The sequence below is a fragment of the Petromyzon marinus genome, chromosome 79 (assembly GCF_048934315.1).
Source record: "Petromyzon marinus isolate PM22_M1 ecotype Great Lakes invasive population chromosome 79, UKy_Petmar_22M1.pri1.0, whole genome shotgun sequence".
In the NCBI taxonomy this organism is placed as follows: domain Eukaryota; kingdom Metazoa; phylum Chordata; class Hyperoartia; order Petromyzontiformes; family Petromyzontidae; genus Petromyzon; species Petromyzon marinus.
Genome location: NC_133745.1, coordinates 2,759,120 through 2,773,777, shown reverse-complemented (window position 1 = coordinate 2,773,777; position 14,658 = coordinate 2,759,120). Strand labels below are relative to the sequence as shown.

The 14,658-nt window shown below is 46.4% G+C and overlaps 2 protein-coding genes across 4 annotated transcripts in view; both read left to right on the top strand.

Moving 5' to 3' along the window:
- The window catches only part of LOC116958504 (zona pellucida sperm-binding protein 4-like), a 70,506-nt gene that overhangs the window by 48,901 nt on the left and 6,947 nt on the right, over positions 1 to 14,658 (top strand). For 2 of the 3 annotated variants that reach the window (XM_076056896.1, XM_076056895.1), the window contains exons 6-7: positions 238 to 372; positions 691 to 869. In XM_076056896.1, the coding sequence (XP_075913011.1) occupies positions 238 to 372; positions 691 to 869 (314 nt within the window). Of the gene's footprint in view, positions 1 to 237; positions 373 to 690; positions 870 to 3,059; positions 3,158 to 3,521; positions 3,650 to 14,658 lie in introns of all 3 variants that reach the window. The other variant, XM_076056897.1, reaches the window with a different exon arrangement.
- Positions 4,597 to 6,798, top strand: LOC142907527 (zona pellucida sperm-binding protein 2-like). The gene is made up of 4 exons (XM_076057160.1): positions 4,597 to 4,817; positions 5,318 to 5,453; positions 6,086 to 6,179; positions 6,464 to 6,798. Exons 1-4 carry the CDS (start codon positions 4,597 to 4,599, stop codon positions 6,721 to 6,723), a joined length of 711 nt encoding a protein of 236 aa, XP_075913275.1. The 3' UTR covers positions 6,724 to 6,798.

Sequence of the window (14,658 nt, the reverse complement as noted above, 5' to 3'; positions counted from 1 at the left end):
TGCAATGCAACAAACTGTGCAGCACTGCCATAGCCTTTTACATCCAGTGAGCACGGTCTTTGCCTATCTTTGCTGTACACTCAACCCTGCTCCGCTTCCGAGAATGGGTGCATTGCCTGGGTAATTTGGTCATGTGCCAAGTAACACTCATTCACATACTTGACACGTAGCTCAAACGATGACTTATTTAAGTACGTGGGGTTTTTGTACGATCACCTGTTGTGCTCCTGCTGTTAGAGATCGCCACGTGCTCTGGTCAGAGCAGGAACTTCCCATGCAATGCTGTGCAGAGTGTCCTGAGCGCGGACGTCTGTGCACAGAGTGGCTGCTGCTACGACACCACTCTACGCCGCTGCTTCTACAGTGAAGCTGGTACGTAGCTGACTCAAAACGGAGGTTTAATAATTTGCTACCTGAACTAGGCTCTATTTATTCTTCGGTCTTTTATTATATATTTTACTTGTTTCCCTTCTACATGACTTAACCGAAAGAACCAAGAATATGAATCCCTGCAGTCACGAAAGCTTCAAATCAAAATATAGGCTCTTGCTGTGAGTGTCTATGTTGGTGCACAGTAGCATCCTGCTATGCTGGTTTCTTGAACTTGTTGCATCACCACGGGCTACATGGGGCATCTTTCGTGATTGACTGAACTCTCCCATACCCTTCTTCCCAACATGCTCCACCCAGTGTGCACCACAGATGGGCGCTTTGTGGTGCCTGTGTCTCGGAACCTGACGTCTCCACCGCTGGACCTGAGCACCGTGCACCTGACTGGCAGTAGCGGCGCGCAGTGCAGTCCCGTCCTGGTGTCTGCAGACCTTGCAGTCTTTGACGTGCCCATGGCAGCGTGTGGTGCCACTGTGCAGGTACTGGGCTCCTGGACTCTGCTTTGCCCTGCCCCCATCCTGATGTAGTTAAATGGGTAACTTGTGGTGCGGTGACCATGCTGAAACCCAGCGACCAGTTCACCGCACTCCTAAATCTCTATAGCAATTGACGTACCTTTACGTCAACTGGAGTGGGATTAAATGCATCGCATGGGAGTGCTGATGTGCAGTATCACTGGCATGTTCCGAATTGTGCAGTCATTAAGGTTGCTCTTTGAAGCAATGTGCTTTGACTCCGGGATACGGGAGTCGATTCTGACACTTTCGTTAAACAATCCCAACGCGTTCACTCGTGGGCGAGTGGACTTATGCCTGGTGCAGTTATCTGCTGCCGTATTTGCCTTCATCGTGGCTTGCACATAGTTTGCTTATTGCATAGGATTTGACTTGAGCAAATGAGGTAACGATCAATTCTTGCACAGAAATTATAATTTGAGTTCTGGTTGATGGTCATGCTTCTGGAAGACACAGGTGAACATCGCAATGGAGCATAAATTAATCGAATGACTTCACCTATTAGCCAAAAGGCAATGCACCTCGGCAAGCACTGGACGGACTTGGTTGGATTTTGCAGTACCCATGACCACACGTGCCAAAGCGCTTCGTACACTTTGCAGCTTGTTAATGTTTCTACCGGATGACCTGTAGGATGGAGAATTGCAATAGTCACGCTTTGTCGATACGATGCTGTATGCCACTTGGCTGTGACGACTCAATGATGGTCTAGTATGGTGTAGAGCCCTGATATGCAAATGTTTTTAAGCCCTGACTATATTTTGCGTAAGGTGGTCGATGGAACTATTCGAGTTGTATGGTGCCCAAGGCTCTAAAAGAGTAGGCAACAATCTTGGAATCGGCGACTGCCATGCCTGATCATCCCACATGTGCTTTCCTATGCCAACCAGCAGAACCTCCGATAGTTTTCTCGATTCATCTGTTTCGTGCACTGCTAGTGTATCTACGATTTTCCTGAGACTCTGTAATTAAAAATATTGACTTCACTGCAATGTATCGTCGGCATACTGATGGCCATGTCATGCGATAATATAATATTGGCAAACAAAGACCTACGATTAAAAATAGGAGGGTCCCGAGGATGGATCCTTGTCGTACACCAACTAGGTGTGGCATAGGTGATGGCCATCCAGCTTGATGAATTGATCGACCATATAGTTATGAGACGATCCACCCCAGTGCCGTACTGGATAAACCTAACCTTGAGCTGCCCGATTTTAGTAGCTCTCGGTCAATGGTGTCAAAACATCGCGTGTGATCCAGTAATATATGATCTTGTAGAGAACTGGGGCATCTTTAAATTTTGATTTAAAGCTTTCGTGACTGCAGGGATTCATATTCTTGGTTCTTTCGGTAAAGTCACGTAGAAGGGAAACACTAAAATAATAAATTAATGCTTCATCTTAGTATTTTATTGTGTTCCTTCTACGTGGCTTCACCGAAAGAACCAAAAATATGGGGATCTTTAGTTGAGCTACCTCCCGTTCTCTAGAACTTTGGGTAGATAACTGCAATGGGTTGGATCTGCCTGTTGCAGCAACATTGCCAAGTAACCGCTTCACAAACGCTCTGACCATCGACTCTATTCACCTGTGGGATGGGGCAATAGTTGGTGGGATCACTATGGCTCCAAGCCAGCATTTGAGTGGTGTTACCTTAATTATTTTAAACTGCTCTGGGAAACGTTCCTCACCAAACAAGCTTTTCCGTTGCACTAGTGCGTCCACTTATTTGGGAATCGACATGGCGGTGGTGGTTTTTTTTTGGCATATTAACGGAGAACATCGAAACCTCTCCCAACGTTCGTCTCGTTTTGCGTTTTTAGGTTAATCAAACTCTGATAGACCAGGTAAATGTGGTCCCTTCACGTTAGATGCTGCCATCAATCATGGCTATTTTATTGCTGAATACTGTCGCAAGTACTTTGCATAGGACTTGAAGTGCTGCAGCGGACCCTTCACGATGCACAACTCCTTGATGTGCAGACCACAATAATGCACGAGTTTCTAAAGAACAGCAGGGTCCCTCTATGATTGAGTGCCAAAGCAGAATTTATGGGGATCATAATATCTAATTTTGAGCCATCTCGACTCTTGGCCAGTTATTATTCTTATGCTTGATCACTCGGTGGAATTATCGTTTTGGTGTGTCCAGTGGAGTGGGCAGGAGCTCGTGTACGAGTTACTGTTGGCCTCCGATCGGGAGCTCTGCGTCGATGGAAACGTCGCAATCACCAAGTCGTCCACATACAAGTAAGCACTGCCACCACCCCTCAGCAAGTGCTCTGCTCATGAGGGTCAAGCACGAGTCTTGCAGAGGAGACCCACCCCCGCCACTGTCCCTGCGACATTAAATATTTGCAGTACCATGACCAATCTGAGCTTCCATATTGCACAATTTAATTTTCAAATTGGGACATTCAACGCGCAAGGTCATCTTGTCTTTGTCACAGGATCTTTATCGTCTCCCGAAATAGTAGAAATGTGGTTAATGGCTAATGTAAACAGGGTGTTAACCAAGGTGGGTCCCTTCACTGGTACGTCTGCAATACGCCCTGCAATCTTTCTGCCGTGAGGGCGTGGTGCATGCCTTTGGCGGGTGGTGTCTGTTTACCAGGATGGTTCTTCAATGCCGCTTCCTTGGAAGTGGAGACCTGCAGCTTGGAGTGCAGGTGAGCACTCTCCCACCACCACCTCCAGCCACTGCCACTGGACCCCTCTCCCTGCTGCTCCAGGTCTTCACTGGTGAGTGCTGCCCTCTCCCACACCACTCACCTCGGAGCAAACAAATGCCACGTTAGGGAACACGGGTTCTGATGTTGCTCTACCCAGGGAAGACTTGGGTTCGTATTCTCCATATTAGCTCTGGCTCGAGCTTATTTTATCCAGTGCTGAGATGGAGCTCAACGCTGGTTTAATGTCCACCGATTGCAGGCTGCATGAGATTTTTGGATGCATCGGCAGGGCTGCTTTAATTGCAAACCACTGCAACAAACGGATGACATGCTGTGCTGCCAGAGTATTGTGAACCTGCCAACAGAGTTCATAGCCACACGTGAACTAGAACGCCTTGCACATTCTCCATGGTACGACGTGCAACTTTAAATGCTAATTTCTGCTGAGGTTTTAAATCTAGCAGCTACCAGCTGAAACCATTTTGTTAGTGTGGGGCCGACATTGAAAGGGATGACGATTCCCTTAATTGCCATAGCGCTACCAAATGCGTCTTTACCACAACCCATCAACCAAAATGGTCTCCTTGAGGGAACTTTGAAAGAAAATTGGACTGCTTTCTTGGCCTCATTTGTCCAGGTCACCTTTGTTTGTTCGAATGCTTTTCAATAGCTTAATTAGTTACCAATTGGCTAAAAATGGGACTTGGAGCTTGGCCATCTGTTGCCACCCGATTCCCACCACTTCCGTGTGAAACCACGTGCCCCTTTAAAACATCTACAGACGTTGAGAGATGCTGTTGTATACACAGCATGTAGCCAACCATGCTAATCGGAGGTGAGGGTGACAGAATTTATTCTGAAAATACAAATGAAATGTTAACCACTTTCTATACCAGGAAAATGTTGCGATAATGTGTGCCCGAGTCACAATTCAAAGTTATGCACACGTTTTAGAGGGCTTTGTGCTTTTGCCTTGTCCATGTGCTGTAAACATGACCTTTTACACCACTAATCCACATGCCTTGTGAACCGTCTCCGCATGCTGCCAGACAACTCCTACACCATGCCGTACAGCCCTGGCAGTACCCGCTGGTGACGCTTCTGGGCACGCCGCTCTACGTGCAGGCGTCACTGCTGCACCGCTCTGACCCCACGCTGGCACTCTTCCTGAAGGACTGCTGGGCCACGCCCACGGCAGATGACGCCGACCCCACGCAGTGGAAGCTTGTGGCGGATGGGTAAGGCTGGGGGCGGGGTAGTGCTCTCTAAACCCTCTCTCACTGCCACAGCAGGGCCTGCAGAGGCAACCTCGTTCAAGGCATTGGTTAGCTGTTTCCCCCACGTAAGCAGAGTTGTGCTAATTACGGCCCTTTTTCAATGACAACAGTTCGTGTAATGGTGACCAATTACTGGTGTCGTTTTAAACAAGATTACAGTGCCATCCCCAAATGTCGATGCCCACAATGCTCCTTGGGTTGATGTTCGGGATGTTAACACAGCCACCATCTGCCTCCCAAAGATGGTGGTTTGTACAAGGCCGACCACATGCAGTGATGGTTGCATCGGACATGGTGCACTGATATTGCCATTTGGGCTGCCTTGCTGGTCGTGAGCACGTCCTGACTTTAAAGCTGGTCTTCATCCTCGCGTGCAGATTTTAAATAAAGATGCGTGCATTCAATCCGATGCATGACACTCGCTTGGACTTGATGGTTTAACGGCACTGTTTCTTGTGCAGCTGCCCCGTGCAGTCTCCTTGTTGCAGTGTGTCCTTCCCTGGTGTTGCTGACCTGCCGCTGCCTTCTCACTACAAGCGCCTCGCGCTCCAGGCCTTCGCCTTCATGAACTCTGACCGCAGCACCACCCGTGACCTCGTGAGTGCCCGATTCTTTCCATCCATTAGAAACCAGGTCCCCATGGAGGGATGAAGTCAGGGGCGGAGCCAGGATTTCAGGCCGGGGTGACATTCAACATAGTTTCAAGAATGATCAGTCGGCTGAACTAGACGCCATCGGTTGGTGACACTCTGACAATGCAGTTGCACGGAGTACGCCAGACCGAGTGTCGTACACTTATACGCAGAATGTCACCCCTGGCTCTGCCCCTGGATGAAGTGTACTTTTAATTTCGGTTTTTTAAAGCTTTTCATAACTGCAGGGATGCATATTCGATGTTATTTCAGTAAATTCGCGTAGAAGGGGAATAATAAAAATAAAACAAATTCTCACGACGTTTCGATTGCAACACAAGCAATCGGTCTGAAAACAACAGCAAGAAAGTTTGGCTAAAACTGACGCTTTTTTCAAAATTCTTACTGATTTCACACCTAATTGCTTGTGGTGCAATCGAAACGTAACTTTATTTTACTTCTATTATTTCCCTTCTACGTGACTTTACTGAACAAACCCAGACTATGACGTGTACTTTGTACAATTGGACAGCCAGAAGGACTACCTAAAACATGGGACCCTTTACATACTGGCGCGATGCATTCTGTCTGCCACAGGTTTATCTACACTGCTCTATCGTGGTGTGCGACAGCTCCAGCCCCAACTTTGTCACCGAGTGCAATCGTCAGTGTGGGCAGACCAGGCGCTACAGTGAGTACCACCGTGACCTCTATTAAATATCTAGCGCTTATTTACCCAGCAACGACTCGCAGAGTAGCGATTTGTCAAGAGGACAAAGGGGTTTTCATGTTTGGGATAATGTTGCTATGTTATCGTTCCTATTTAGATCACATTAGCTGTGACTTTGCAGACTAGTTCTCGACAAGCCGTGGCATGCCATTAATGACCTACTCATTTGAGGAACTTGACCTGAAGCATATGGCGTCCTTTTGTATGGGCCAGTGGTCATCAACCAATTTCTGTTTTTGTTCCAGAGCGCAACACCGTCTCTGACACTTCCAGCGTGGTAGGCAAGCACGTGGTGTCGCTGCAGGGCCCCGTGCTCTTTGAAGAAGCTCCTGTTAACGATGCTGTTCTGCTGTTGCTGGAGGCTCCCTCCTCATCGTGGGCCTCGGCTGGGACTCTGTCCTTTCTCCTCGTCATTGCCACAGCCGTCGTTGCTCTCCTGTCTGCTGCCATTGCCGTCAGGAGGCGTAGGAGCCGGGCTGTGGCGCTCCACGGCAGTGGCTATTGATGACGACTAATTGTGATTTGCTGGAACTTGCATGTCTTGCTGACCATTGTGGTCAAAATAAAATGCTGAAATTCGCTACTGCTGTTCTGACCTTTCACAAGGATTGTATGTGTGCAGAATTAGTGCCGCATTTGGCCAAGTCCCTCAATAGCGGCAACTTGTACCAACGTTTAGGCCATTGCCTTCTTCAAACAAGAGCACCTTGCCATGCTTAAATAATCTGAATCCAGATGTATTTCATTAATTATTGAATCGTTCTCCCCTAAAACGTGCAAATGTGGACATGTTATAGAGATTTCTATCACACAAACTATATCAAAGGTACATCAAGCATGTGGGGCAAGGGGAGAGAAATGGCATGCTAACTTTAACTAGCTTTAATTAAAGGTTAGGTTGTGGCATTACAAAGCATCTGTCCACATTGTCAAAAGTGCTTTTCCCCTGGAAAAGACAACCACCCCACCATGCTATGGAGGCTTGACTAGACATTCTTTGTGGCCTTGTGCACGCGTGGCTTGGTGCTTCAGACCCCTGGGTGCTGATGCAGTGGCGACGCGTCCGTCTCTAGCTACATTAGGGTGATTGCTGGAGAAACGCTGCCTCAACTCGGTTCCTCAATGGTTAATTCCTTGTGCATGGCCACCACAAATGCTGATAGCCAGGATTCTCATGTCTACAACTGCCTGAACTGTGTTAAACCATCTGCCTGGAAAACTCCGCTGTTATGAAGGCCGCTGCATCAAACACGGCCTGGAAATCATTTGTCCATCTCCCTGGACATGGCCTCCCTTCCTGAAAAGTAAACCTGAACGGCGTTTCTCCTAAACGCCCTCGCACTGTATGAAGGACGGACAACCTGAAAATACCATTTCTCCTGGCCTTGCTCAATCTTGCATAATAACTGACATGATGACGAATGAACCAGTACTCTATTTTCATCGGTAATTTCCTGCCAAGTCCTACCTGGTAATATTAGAAAATACACGAACCACAACTTCTTGACCTATAACCTGAAATATCATGGTATAAAATAACGTTGTCCTGAACTGAACGTTTGCAATATAAATGCCTAATGGCACCCATATACACACACCCTCTTTGCCTAATGAACATGATTGTCTTCCATTTTGACGCTTTAAACAAACTATTGGGTTTACAAAGCCAACAAACTAAAGCCCCCGAATGAACTCGCTATTTGTTTGTATCCTTGGTCCAAGATGAACTAAATACATCAAACTACAATGTATGATTATTTTAATGAGAACTGAGCCACAGGATGCATCTTGGTGTATATGAGCCTTTTCCAAAATTGATATTAACAATAATATTTACCGTTATATACATATTTTTTTAACAAACGAAAAAAAATAATAAAACCCGTAAGCCAGGCACACGAAAAATCAGATGTCAGTCATAAACAGGCCATTAATAAATAAAAAAATAATAAAACTCTCGAGGCGAGGATGTTAGCAGCTATCTGCGAAGATCTCCAGATGAACAAGCGTTTGTTGTGCCCTAAGGGAGGTCACGCAGAGGGAAGCCTTCCGCAAACCAGAAATGAGGACGCCCACGGGTTAAACCATTTTTTTTAAACAACGGTTAAAATTTAAAATGCAATAACAAGAATAAGCTAAAGTTAACGGTACTCGCGCTCACTCCAATTAAGACCAGGCCACCAGATACATCAGTGAATTATTATCCAATAATTAATTCGCTAGCAAATGATTTTCACCTTTAATACTTTGACTGTTAAAACAAAGCTTGGAGACAAAATACAGTCACATCAAAGGTTTTCGTGAAGGAATGAGGCAAACGGGCAAACTTACGAAAGAGTTTAAACAATATCCCAAGCAACCCCGACCACCTTTGTCTCTCCCGAAGAGCGCAAGAGAGGAATTTCACGCCAGGGCAAACAGATCGTTATTGCAGGAGCCATCTGTACACACACGAACTCGCACACACAGACCCTGCCCCACCTTTTCCACTGCGCAGAGATAATTGTCTTTGAATATAACGGTCAGCCGCATTTTCAAAAGTCAGTGAAGTTAAGTCAAGAGTCAAGACAGATCAGCGAGTCAAGACGTCCACAGGACGAGCAGTCGCATGGAGCGGCTGGCTCCGAGCCTCGCTGAGTAGCGGGATCGCTGAGTCGCGATGTATCAACAAAAGTGAGTCATACAGCAGTGGAGGAAACCTGCTGTCAGCGAACCAGCACGGGCGCATTCGCGCACTTCAACAGAGAGCACGTGCGACTCAACTCACTCAACTGAAGAAAAAGCTTGGCCAGCCGCCAACAAAGAATCAGCGCTGAGAGCGCTCGAGCATCTCCACAAAGAAAGCACGTGCAACGTGGCTCAACCAGCAGCGGAAAAGCACGAGCAGCCGCCAACAACTTCAGCAAACCAGTGACCAAGCGCGTGCGACTTGAGTCATACAGCAGTGGAGGAAACCTGCTGTCAGAGAGCCGACAACAACCTCAACAAAGAGAGCGCGTGCGACTCGGCTCACTCAGCAGAAGAAAAACTTGACCTGTCGCCCGCGAGCGCAGCGTCAGATACTACAGCAGCGGAAAGAGCGCGCACCGGCGCAGCTCATCCAGCAGTGGAGGAAACTGCTGTCAGCGAATCAGCACGGGCGCGTTCGCGCATCTTCAAGGAGAGGGAGCGCGCGCCAACAGCGCGCCACCAGCGCGCCACCAGCGTGCCACCAGCACCAGCGCGTGCCAACAGCGTGCCACCAGCGTGCTACAGCGCGCAACTTCGCGTCACCAGGGCTGAGAGGGAAGCGGCCCCGCACTCAACACCCATCGGCGCGACGACGGCGAGCGTCGTGCTGACTCATCCAGCCAGCGGTGGACAGAAACTGGCATTCGTTCGTATGCCCCTCCCCCACACTCCCTCCTCACTCCCCCACCGCTACAGAACGAACAAACATTTTTTTTGACAAGGGAATCAACCTAGGCGTTTGCTCAACGCAAGAAATCAACAACCCTCCCATTAAACATACAAGACTTATGATAACTGCGTCAACTATTAGCTGATAACGAAAAACATCGCAACCCATTGAGTTACGTTGATGAGGCAATCAGAATTATTTCAGTCGAACGCTTTAATTGCATACTCCTTGATGAATCAATGAACGAACATCGCCGTGGTACTGTACTGACGATTTCAAGCATAAAAATTTCGCATATCAGAATGTGTTAAGGATTGGATACGAATCAAAGACCGAGTGCCGTGTTTTGTAATCATTCAAGAATACGAGTTTGCATATTATAAGGTTAAGGTTTTGATAGAATAGTTCGCTTGTTTTTAATTTCTCTCTCAACAACCGATCGATTGCGTTACGCGTCGGGAATTAACCACAGGTGCCGCTATCGAGGTGAAACAACGCAATCGTGATGGTATCATGTTAACGCTGTGTTGAAATTCCAACATCCCGAGATTGAGTTTTCATATTATCCAAAAATTAAAGTTAGCTAGAAAATAAAATTGATCAAAGCAGAAGGTTTGTATGTGATTCTTCCTGAAATTCTGCTTAATATTGTTCTGCGTATGAGATCTGAATACTGGGGACCTATCATAAGCACACTATCACCACACATAATCCATAACACACATAATTCGTAATGTTCAATCGAGAGTAATCGTATCCTTATCGATAATACGGAATTAAAGAGCAGAGTCGAATCGACTCTCTCTCATTCACGCTCCCAACGCCTGCGTCACTGCATACGATTAATTGCGTTATTCCAATTCATAACACAATCCTCGTCACCGAGGCTCGACCTTATAATCCATAACGACCTGCATTATTATAACCACACCCACTCGCATAAATTAATACGATTATCTCTCGAATCAGCATAATTTATGTGCATAATTACATTGATTAACATAATTTCGGATAAATTATGCAAATCTCAAATTTCATTTAATTTTCATTATTTTCATCAATTTTCATAACACCTATATATACAACAATCTGCACATGCGTGGTTGCCTCGAGCAATACAAACGGTTGCTTGGTGTTGACGGGAGGTTCTGTGGCGCTAAAGACTCGATGGCCATTTTGTTTACAAAAAATGACTAAAAAAACCTCCCAAACAAAAAGTGGCAGCGTTGTGGCGTGAAAAACAAAAGGAGGAGCTGCGGCTCTCAACAGCAACCAAACAATGAAGTTTGGCAGCACGGGCTGAGTGTAAACTGCAGAGCAGCCTGCATCAAGACAAGCCGGAGATAGCACCATTAATTTTGCAAGAGCACAGGCTTAGGACAATCCTGGACAGCATGCATGGAGACAAGCCAGACTGCACAATTGCCTAAGGAGCACGGGCTAAGAAAACACTTTCTAGCTCATTCTTGGTTCTTTCAGTAAAGTCACGTAGAAGGGAAACAATAAAAATATTGTCATTTTATTTTTTTATTATTTTAATGTTTCCTTTCTACATGACTTTACTGAAAGAACCAAGAATATGAATCCCTGCACTCACGGAAGCTTTATATCAACTTTTTAGCTCGTTTGGAAGGCTTTTTGGTGCATGGTACCTCGCCTGTCGCTTTCCAACACTTACTTTACTTGGAATGACACCTTTTACAAACAAAATGAGGGTACCCCCATGGGTTCCCCCTTGTCGCCAGTGATACCCAATGTTTTCATGGAGATATTTGAATTGGACGGCATCCTCAAACCTTCCCTGTGGAAGAGATATGTAGACGACACTTTCGTCATTTGGCCACATGGCCTCCCAGCTTTGAACCTTTTCCTAGACCACATTAATTCCAGACGCCCTGCCATCAAATTCACCATGGAAGTGGAGAAAGATGGCAAGCAACCATTCTTGGATGTTGTGTTTGAGAGGAGACCTGATGGCTCATTGGGGCATTCTGTTTACAGGAAACCCACCCACACAGATTCCTACAAGAAACCTGATTCCCACCACCACCCGACTCAAAATAATTATTTCATCAAAACGTTATACCACATGGCTCATTGCATTTCGGACCAACACCACCTCGCCAGTGAATTAAAACATGTACATCTGGCCCTCAAGAGGAACGGATACTCTGACCATACCATCCGCCAAGCTGTTTCTCCCTCCATACAGAAACAACCACTTGATACTCCGATCAAAACCATCACACTACCATATATAGCAGGCGTTACTAAAAAGATTTCCAAAATTCTAAACAAACACAAGATCCAGTTCCGGTTCAATAAGTACACAAAATACGTGATCGGATCCCATCCGTGAAGGATGTCATTCCTGACTTACAGTACCCCGGGGTTTACAAATTGAGTTGTACCTGCGGTTATTGCTATATCGCAGAGATGAAGCGACATGTCTCTGACCGAATTCGCGAGCACAAATCAGATTTAAAACACAGCAGAACGAATTCTTCTGCCGTAGCTGATCACTGTTACAACACTGTGGGTCATCACGATATAATTTTCTCCGATACCAAGGTTCTTTGCAAACCCACGGGTTTTTATCAGAGATTTGTTCACGAGGCAATTCAGATTTACAAACAGACACAATTTCAACCGAGAAGATGGTTTCAAATTAAGCAACCATTGGAAAGATGTTCTAAATCGAACCAAATATTAAACTAATTTTCAATGGTACAGTATTTTTTCAAGTGGTACCCCAAACTTTCGCAGCTTCCCTTTTCTTCCCTTTTCACACCTCCCCCCCTCGCCGGTCTGCACATGTTCACCCCCTCTACACCGTTCATCATGCTAAGTCCGCCAATTAAATGCTAATTTTTATGCTAATTCCTTTGTCAAGGCACCTTGATTCCTCTCACACAGCTTTAAGGTCGCGGTCTGAGCTTAGCTGTGTTCACTCTAGCTCTGTCCTCGAGACAGTCTGGTCCCTTCACCTGATGAAGGCTGCTTGTGTTGTGGCCGAAACGTCGTGATTTTTATTTAGTTATGTTTTTACCTACGTGACTTTACCGAATAGAACCAAAGAGTATACCACTTCTATTTTGGTTTGCAAAGTGATCACCTTCCTACACTTCTTGGCGATTGAAGCAGAAGCAGAACTTTTTGGTCATTTACCTCTCGTTGTGATGCAGTGAAAAAATAATTCTGCAAATTAAAACAAAGACAGCATACAAAGAACATATGAGGGTATGCCCCTACGTACACGATCATCACACGTATTGTATCGTGCCGCTCAGCCACGCATCTCAATAAATCGAGGACTTACCATACATTATGTCCGCATACACTGCGAACGGAAGGAGCATTGCCTCGCAACGCTCATGTTGGCAGTGACGTTATAGCGATACTTTGCGATGTTAAATTTATGGCGACTCTTTGCATGACACTGGCATTTGATGGCCGAGGACTCTGCAGAGGTGCGTTGAATATTTCAGTTTCCACCTGGCTGAGAAGAAGTGCCTCTGTTTGGGTTCACGTGTCGTGCTGTAATTGGGCTGTGGGCACTTACCTGCAGTGGCATAAAGGGCCCAACAGGAGCAGTACCTTGCACCGGCAGAGTGGTCGCTACGTTCTCCAGCCTAATAGCAGGATGGGGCTGCGGGGTGTTCTGGGATTCCCCGAGACCCCCACCCCCTGGAACTCTCTGGAAGGAAGGCGTGGCCAGAGACGGACACACCTGGGAGGTGTATAAAAGCGGACCTCTCAACGAGTCCTGGGCCAGTCCAAGACAAAAGCCAGAAGAGCAGCTAGCCAGGACCCTGGGACCCCTAGCCTCGCTGTCTATGTAAGGGCCGGTACTCTGTGGGCCAGTGGTGAGACCCTGGGAACCCCCGGCCCAATGTCCTTGTAAGGGCCGGGTCCGAGTGGGCCAGTGATCGGGACCTGTACCTTGGCTGGGTCGGGTCAGAATAGCCTCCCCTAGGTGACTCATAGCCGGAGGACCTGAGAGCGGTAGCCCGGTTTTAATACGCGCTAGTCCGGAGGCTGTACCTCCACAGGTAATACATAAAAAGGGCTGAGACTGTTGCTGTTAAGCGTTTATTGAATAAACTCGTTGCCTCTACAAGTCGTCTCTGAGAACTCACTACACATGTACCAGGTGAACAAACGAATACATAAATAATGATAGAAAAAAAATACGCAAGTGTGTTTTTTTTTTGCAGATGAAGTTAATTTAGTAAATCTAATCAGTCTCTATACCCCAGACCACGATCCCCCAATTTTGGATAATCTTCATTGTAGGGATGGTCGAGAGGCCAAAATGTTACAAGCCATTTGGATCATGTAAATTCTTATACTCCAGCATATGCCACGACAAATAGGACTTTTTGATTTAAAGCTTCCGTGATTGCAGGACTTCATATTATTGGTTCTACGTGACTTTACCGAAAGATCCAAGAACATAGGACTTTAGTTCAGATTTTTGTAAGTTGATTGAATTGATTTGTCAGATGTGGAGCCGATGAGTGTTTCTGGACTGTGGGGGCTGCACATTTGAATGCTTGTCCAGCAATTTATTTGTTTAAGCTGTGGGGTGGACAGCAAACATAGTGAAGCAGAGTGGAGAACCCAACGTGGGGAATAAACTGAAATGCGATGTGAAAGATAGATATTTAAAAACAGTAAGTGCAATCTTAAAATGTATTCTGGACTGAATAGGTAGTCAGTGGAGGGACCGTAAGATGGGTGTAATATAATGACGCTTACGGGTATGAGCGAGTACTCTTGCAGCTGCATTCTGCACATATATGTGTAGTGAGTTCAACTGAGTCGCAGACGTCCTCTTGGAGGCAACACAATTATTTAACACCAACACATGGTCACCAAAAAAATGCCTTCATGGAACCCAGCTTTCATGTGTGCTCCGCCAGGGCTCAAGTTGGTTCAGTGAAGGTCCGAGGTGGTATCTCTGGCGGCACATCTTCATCCGGGATTGCTGTTGGGCGTAGCTCCTGCATAGGCGAGGTGGTCAAGGTCCGCGATGCA

Excerpts from the sequence above, each read along its gene's own strand:
- LOC142907527 (XM_076057160.1), top strand. The coding sequence starts at position 4,597 with ATGCCTTGTGAACCGTCTCCGCATGCTGCCAGACAACTCCTACACCAT. Across the intron at positions 5,454-6,085 it reads GCAGCACCACCCGTGACCTC|GTTTATCTACACTGCTCTAT; the intron begins GTGAGTGCCCGA and ends TGTCTGCCACAG. Across the intron at positions 6,180-6,463 it reads TGGGCAGACCAGGCGCTACA|AGCGCAACACCGTCTCTGAC; the intron begins GTGAGTACCACC and ends TTTTTGTTCCAG.